Here is an 8,173-nt window from a genome sequence, read left to right as displayed (position 1 = left end):
CTGTGTGGATTTGAGCAATCCAGAAACATTGTGAAATGGTCTACTTTTATGGACAACATCGCCACCTTTTGGCCTTCTGAGACATTGCTGCCCCAGCCAAAAAAGTTCTTACCTCTTAGCATTACCCCCAAGAGACAAGTTAAATAAACAGGAATCCCTGAGCCATTACTTGCTATCCCTTGAATATAGCAGTGAATAACTATCCAAATAAAGATAGCGATGGAGAGGAGGAGGAAGGGAAGAAAATAAATCCAAACCTTAAAATGTTACCTTTAAAAGATACATTCTTAGAAACAAACTTGGAACACTAGGGTTTTCTTATTTAAGAATTAAAAAAATATAAGCACATTTGAGAAGGAAAATCTTACTGCACTGAATTATAGGAAGATTTTATATATAGTAGAAGGGTCCTTTTTGCCAACTCATACCAATTCATGGTTATGATATACTATATTAAAAGTAAAGGTAAGTCTTTTGTCTTTGTGAGCTTATGTATAATGAAGTTGAAGCAAGATGACATGGAGAATGTTCTTTGATGTTATTTCTCTACACAATAAATAAAAGGAAAAATCTTTTTTTTTTTGTTTTTGAGTCAGGGTCTCACTCTGTCACCCAGGCTGGAGTGCAGTGACACAATCAAGGCTCACTGCGCCTCCTAGGCTCAGGCTATCTTCCCACCTCAGCCTCCCAAGTAGTTGGGACTATAGGTATGCACCACCACACCTGCCTGATTTTTAAAAATTTTGTTGTGTGAAGACTGTGTTACCTAGGCTGGTGGAAAACCTTTAAAATCCTAGCTATCTCTATTATAAGTCTAGTTATTATACTGCCTAAACACTAGAATTTTTTTTATAAAGATAGTATAATTCTACTAACTTCTATATGATTTTCAGTACCCTTTAAATTTTTGTCATCCATCATCACAGTCCTCTTTGAAAGTGGCTGCTAACCACTCAAAGGCTACCAGAGGTTGACATATTCTCAGTGGGAGTCAAGCAACACTGTGAAGTAACCTGGAATAAATCAAATTCGAAAATTCAAATGCCTTTATGTTCAGTGTATTTTGCTCCAAGTTTGGTCCTTGATTTTTACTCTGTGACTTTACCACTTTTAAAAAATTTCTCAAGGCTGAGAGCATGGTGGCTCATGCCTGTAATCTCAGAACTTTGGGAGGCAAAAGCAGAAGAGTCACTTGCAGCTGTTTGAGACCAGCATGGGCAACATAGCGAGACTCCGTTTCTACTCCCCACTCCTCGCCCATGGCTCTTTATAGTTAAAATGTCTGAACAATTCAAACCAATGTTTAAATGTCTCTTTCAAAGTGCTGTAAAGTCTTTGCAGAACGATGGCATGTGTCACTTTGAATATGATTTTGTTGATTTTTGTTGTAGTTATTAAAAAATTGAATGCTTGACATTTTTTCTTATATTTACTTGTCACTTCTGCAGAATAAATGTACTTCATGCTCACACTCTGGATTGCTGGCTGAGCTGCTCTGAGTCTTTCAGGGAGTATGGCCTTCAGGGAGCACAATCTGTCTATGCAGCCCAAGTTCGTCCCAGATACTCCCAAGACAATTGCTCCTAAGAGGCACATTCACCTAGAAAAGTGCACCAAAAAGGAAAAGAAAATAGAACAGCATATTTTTTTAATGTTATAACCTAAATTTTCATCGCCCACAATTATACCTTATAAACCTATAGTGATATTCTATACTTTGAAAGTGCTTTCTTCAAGTATACAACACAAAAGGTCATGTATTATTATCCCTATCTTACAGAGGAGGCAATACAGTCATAGGACAAAACACAGGCCTAGTAGAAGAAAACGGCGGGACTGAAATGCAGGCTCCTGGCCAGCCCAGCTGGGTGCTTCATCACTCACTCCAGCAAGCATGAGTAATACAGAGCAAATGCTTTAAACGTTGTAAATACCAGTATGATTGTCTTAATGTTTGATATTTTAAAATACTGTAGCTGAAACCCTGCAGTGAAGTCCCAAGTCCCTAGATTGGTTCTCATGAATTCATTGCTATTTGTTTCACCCTAGTGGTTGTCTCCCCAGTGACGATTGATCGTCAGGGTGATCCGTGTGATTCATTCCCATCAAAGATTTGTAAATTATCACCCTTCTATGGAAGCCAAATGCCATCAACAATCCTAGATGCAATTTACATCGCTCTCTTGTAATTCTGGAAATCAGACTAGATATTAATCAATCATCTTTAAAATCAGCCATGGGAGTTGGCATATAAACTTCTACCCAGAACTAGAAGCACATAGACCAGACAAAACACAACAAAACTGACCTCCTCTGCTTATAAACTTGTAAAAAAAAAAAACTTCGTTCTTATGGTCAAAGATATGAATTTACTAGAAAACATTTAGAAAGTATCCATTAGTGTCCTTTCACTAAGTTACATCCTAAACCAATGTTTTCTCCAATATTTCCATTCAGCCAGGCGTGGTGGCTCATGTCTGTAATCCCAGTACTTTGGGAGGCAGAGGTGAGAAGATTGCCAGGAGTTAGAGACCAGCCTGGGCAACTTTGTGAGACCTCATCTTTACAATAAATTAAAAATTAGCCGGATGTGGTAGCACACACTTTGTAGTCCCAGCTACTTGGGAGGCTGAAGTAGAAAGATCACCTGAGTCTAACGTATCAATGTCAAGGCTGTGGTGGCCATGAGTGTGCTACTGCACTCCAGCCTAGGCAACAAAAGTGAGACTCCAACTCAAAAAAAAAAAAAAGCAGTATTTTTATTCTATAACATCTAATAGAAGTTTACTTAGTCAAGCTTGATAGGATAGTTACACACCTACTGATAAAAATTGAAGAAAAGTAGAAGAGGTAAACTATTTGAGCAATAACATTATCAGTAGGTTCATGAGAGAGCCTGGAAAACACTAGGCCAAACAATAGTTATGCTTCACCTTCTTAATGTGATACTTCTTTGAAACCATTAAATTTAAACCAATATGTTGGCGATATTCTGATTCTGAATGTAAGTGAAATTATCAGCTTAGTTTAAAAAAAAATTAATTTGGAAAAGACCTCATAGATTTAAACTTTAGGCCAAGCTATCTAAACTTTAGGCCAAGCCACTATTTTATGCTAGTGGAGATTGGAGTCTGCGAAAGGTAAGTGACCCCCACATTACTCTTGGGTGGCCTGAGGTAATTCAAATGTAAATCCTATAACACCGACTTTCCATAGTCTCTTCTTTAGTCATATCACCTAATTCTCCTCAGATTTCAAAAGTTAGGCCAAGCAATAGCCTACTTTTTCATTCCAATGGGAAATGGAAGCAAAATAGGCACAAAAATCATTATCTGGTAGCAAAGTTTGATGTCTGACAATAATTGCTTTAAAAAGGAGAATTCTCAATAAAGTTTTAAGAAACCATAGCTTTTGGCTGTGCAATTTAAAGTGAAAGAACCCATTTTCAGGCTGCAATCACACTTTGCTGATGAGACAATACTAAAATATTTTTTCAAACCTCCATTATTTAATTTTTCCAATTTCATAGCAAAAAGATGATCTTTTCTTGTTGCTCAAAAAAGGTTTTGTTTCCTGATGTAAAGGTAGCAGTCCAAAGCTGCTCTTGGCTCTTATATTCTAGGTCAGCATGTGAGCAGCATGTGAGAACTGAATACCACATATTATCACTTATAAGCAGGTTCTGAACATTTATCACAATACTACAAGAGAGGGATCGGCAAAAGTGGGACACTGCCAGGGGAGGTAGGGGAGACACATAACGTCACTAAGGGTAGCTGATCCTAAACCAGGGTTAAGTGAGGAGGCCCAGACTTCACCTGCACTTATGTACCCAATCCTGAGTTGTACCCCACATCTCTAAAATAAAAGGAAAAAAAATAGGTTTTATATAGCCATTGGCTAATCACAAATTATTTCTCAAGAAAATAACTGGAAAACAACGATATGTTCATTGATATAAAGGCTAAATCCATGTTAAAAACAGAACATCTAATTCCCGTATTTACCTATTTAAGTAGAAAGTGTGAAACTGTTATCTTAGAGTCAAATAAAAAATTAGTAAATTGCAAACTTCAGTACAACCTATTTTCTTGCTTATTAGTAGGGCATGAAATCAGACATGTGATTGAGTTTAAACAATCGATGATTCATAACTAACATTCTCTGATGATCAGATATCTGGCACAGAATACTACTTTTATAAGCAAGGTTATTTTCAAATACAAAGCCTACACTTCATTTGGTTCATGTCTTGTCTTTGTTAAGCAGTAAAAAAAAAAATGAGTTTCAAATGTGTATACTTTCCAGAACTGCCAGGTTATAGACCTGTTTTTGTAGATCACACATGAAATCGTACACCTCATTACTAGAAGAAACTTTAAAGGCATTTATACTGTTCAGTTAGTTGAAAGTAAACTTAGTAAATTTTATTCAATAGGTTCATGCTTAAGTAATAAAAAATGAAGTTTCTGAGTATCTGGTATTTTTTCTACTAAATAAAATAATGTATATAAAATATATGTATATTTACAGAGGGGATTATGTTATTAATATACAGATTGCCAAAAAGAATACCTTAGAGACATTATATACATTTTCTTAACATTTTTAGTAGAAAAACAACTTTTATTTATGACGGCTAAATATACAAGGTAAGTTTAATTCTTAAAAAGAAATTACTAAGAATAACAGAATTCTATAAATAAATGCACAAAAATAACCTTGTAAAATAAATCCTTAGATAAAATATTAATTAATGCTAGACTCTATTAAAGGCATTTAAAGCAAATTTCAGAATTTATACCAAAAGCGCATTCAAAATACACATATTACACTGGTACAGTAAGGCAGGAAGCTCAGCCTCAGTGTTAATACAGCCTTGATCTTAATATAGTCTGCCTCATAGTACATGCCTCATGGTTTGCCTCAAAAGTTGAAAATCACAAGCAGTTTTCTGTCGATAACTTTATGTGTGATTTTGGATAAAAGTAAAAAACTTTTTAATCATTTTGTCAATTTTCTACAGTCATCAGTCTCATAAGAAACATCTGATTACCACTTTCAAGAAGAACTGCTAGAAGACAGAGTGTAATATTTCCAGACTTTTTAAGCAAGTTAAATCATAAATATCACATATATAATAAAGCAAAATGCAAATTTTGAGACACTTTTAGTTTTCAATTTTAAAAAATAAAATCATTTTCTTTGCAGGGGGTGAATTAAAGTGATGAAAATAATTAGTAACTTGGAGAGCCAATTGGTATCTAGTTTTTTTCTTTTTTGAGTCAGTCTCACTCTATCACCCAGGCTGGACTGCAGTGGCATGTTCATAGCTACCTGAGCATCACCTGAGCCTCGAACTCCCGGGCTCAGGTGATGCTTCTGCCTCACCTGGGTATCTGGAATTACAGGTGTGCATCACTACACCTGGCTAATTTTTGGATTTAGTATAGAGACAAGGTCTCACCAAGTTGCCCAAGCTGGTCTTGAACCCTTGGGCTCAAGCAATCCTCTCACCTCTGCCTCCAAAAGTTCTGGGATGACAGATGTGAGCCATTGCGCCCAGCCAGTTACTCTCTCAAGAAGATCAATAGATGAAGCAACTGAACTAAGAACTGTGCAAATCAACTTGAATAAAGACAATTCGATTTGGGAGGCTGAGGTGAGTGGATTACCGCCTGGGCAGCGAGACCTCATCTCTACAATAAATCAAAAAATCAGCCAGGTATGGTAGCGCATGCCTGTAATTCCGGCTACTTGGAAGGCTGAGGCGGAAGGATCGCCGGAGCCCAGCAGGTTGAGGCTGCGATGGCCGGGAGCGGCCACTACACTACAGTCTGGGCGACAGAGTGAGACTCCAACTCAAAAAAAAAAAGATGATTCAAAAAAATTTAAAAATTAAAAATAAATAAATAAATAAAAAGAACCTCACGCAGAGATGCAAAATGGACAGTCAAACCTATCACTTATATCATGCAGCTTCTTTTAAAAAGTTGAACTGCCAGAGCCTTTGCAATGCTTACTTTGGCTCACTTAAAACTAACTTTTAAAATCTGCTCAATTTTAAAGCAAATATCAGCATGGAGTCACTCATATTTGCTTGCAGTGGCCTCACACAATGAAGCATTCATTTAGGTTAGTCACATATATGCTGATGTGTTTATCACAATGAAAAGAAAAAAGAAATTTCAGAAGATGGAATCCATGAAGAGACTATGAATAAATATCTTGACCACAAAAAATATCAGCGACAGACTACTAAGATTACAATTTATCAGTATCATGACAAAGGTGTAATAAATGTTTTTCTAAAAAATTCATTCTTATAACAAACCAAACTGATAAGTATATATAAATTATTCCTATACTTTCATGTGAGGTTACTGATATTTATGTTTTTCTGGTATTTGTTTTTCCTTATCTTGCTTTGAGGTCTTAGCATAGCTTTCTGGAAAGTCTTAAATATTTCTAGAGCCATGGGTAAACCACAAAAGTGATAATTCACCAAAATTTATTTTTACCTATGTAATAAATAAATCTGTTGTGAGGTTAATTTCTCCTAATTTGCATAAAATAATCCCATTAATGAACAAAAAATAATGATCATATTGACTTTACTATGGCTCAAACCTTTAGACAAATATCTCTTTGATTACTTGTTAGTGTAAAGAAAACAGTAATTTTATATTCATGTTTAAACTACTGATACCTGTAAACAAAGTAGCATTTATTAAAATGGAATACACACTTAATTTACACTAAATTCCACTTCAATTTATACAAGCTTTTCATTCTTAATTTTTAAATAAACACAACATGATTTTTTTTAAACATTACCAATCAGGTATATACAAAATGGAAATTGATATCCAAGCCAGATTGTGACTTTAAAATAAGGAACCTCTAAATAGCTAAGAAATTTGCAATGTGTAAAATCTAATCAACCACAGGTATAATTCCTATAGAAATGTTAGCCCTATAATACCGAGCGATATTTACAAGCAAACATGATCCAAACAGCACATGCAGATTCAGGGTAAGTAAACACTCGAACACGAACTGCCAGTCGCACCTGGTCTCCACGGCAACAGATTATTTCTTCACAGAAAGGAGACCTATATAAGAAAAAAAGTTATTCAATTACGAAGTGACCATATGCTTTACTTTCTTAGTTCCAAGTAAATTCGTATTTTAAATAATTTTTTTTTTCTGAGTTGGAGTCTCACTCTGTCACCCAGGCTGGAGTGCAGTGGCAAGCTCAGGGCTACTGCAGCCTCGAACTGCAGGACTCAGGCGATCCTTCTGCCTCTGCCTTCCAAGTAGCTGGAACTACAGGTGTGCGTCACCATGCCTGGCTAATTTTTAAAATTTATTGTAGAGATGAGGTCTCGCCAATTTGCCCAGGCTGGTCTCAAACCCCTGGGCTCAAAAGTAATCCTCTTTCCTCAGCTTCCCAAAGTGCTGAACTCATAGCACTGAACTTTTGGAAGGTATTACACTGTGTGAGTGTTGAAAATTGCATACTCTCTGCAAATACCTGCAATGTGTGTATTTCGTTTCCCATGAAGTAGAGAGTCAGAGACTTAAGTGATCAGCAGAGCTGGGCTAGAGGATAGGCTGCCACTGTGGATGGTCTTCAGGATCTTCAAAAGATTTATCTTAAGAGATGCCACCCACCCACATTTGAGGAAACAAATGTGGTCCTTGCTGTCTCCTCTGGTTTTACACAGCTTCTTTTTTAGTGTTTCAAACATAGTGGTTAAAGTTTACGTATAGGTGAGATGTAGGTATTATGGGTTTACTCTCTTAATTTTTTTTTTCTGAGTTGGAGTCTCACTCTGTCACCCAGGCTGGAGTGCAGTGGCACAACTCATAGCCACCACAGTCTCTACCTGCTGGGCTCAGATGATCCTGCCACCTCAGTCTTCCAAGTAGCTGGAACTACAGGCATGCGCCACCAAGCCTGGCTAAATTTTTGATTTAATGTAAAGATGAGGTCTTACCAAGCTGCCCAGGATGGTCTCAAACCTGTGGGCTCAGGCAATCCTCTCACCTCAGTCTCCCAAAGTGCTGGGATTACAGGCATGAACCTCTACTCCTGACCTTAAAATAATTTTTAAGCCAGGCTCGGTGGCTCAGCCTGTAATCCCGCGCCTTTGGGAGGCTGAGGTGA

The 8,173-nt window shown here is 36.8% G+C and overlaps 1 protein-coding gene across 3 annotated transcripts in view; it reads right to left on the bottom strand.

The window, feature by feature from the left end:
• Nucleotides 1–1,370: 1,370 nt before the first annotated feature.
• The window catches only part of CEP76 (centrosomal protein 76), a 27,521-nt gene continuing 20,718 nt past the window's right edge, over nt 1,371–8,173 (bottom strand). Inside the window, exons 11-12 of one of the 3 annotated variants that reach the window (XM_021712817.1) lie at nt 7,000–7,115; nt 1,371–1,600 (exon numbers count right to left, since the gene is read on the bottom strand). In XM_021712817.1, the coding sequence (XP_021568492.1) occupies nt 1,584–1,600; nt 7,000–7,115 (133 nt within the window). In that variant the 3' untranslated portion in view covers nt 1,371–1,583. Of the gene's footprint in view, nt 1,601–6,253; nt 7,116–8,173 lie in introns of those variants that run through there. The other 2 variants (XM_008058930.2, XM_021712818.1) reach the window with 2 other exon arrangements.

This window comes from Carlito syrichta, unplaced genomic scaffold, assembly GCF_000164805.1.
Source record: "Carlito syrichta isolate Samal-C Ts95f unplaced genomic scaffold, Tarsius_syrichta-2.0.1 Scaffold303652, whole genome shotgun sequence".
Taxonomy (NCBI): domain Eukaryota; kingdom Metazoa; phylum Chordata; class Mammalia; order Primates; family Tarsiidae; genus Carlito; species Carlito syrichta.
Note: the sequence above shows the minus strand (reverse complement) of the source record. Positions and strands in the feature narration are given on the sequence as shown.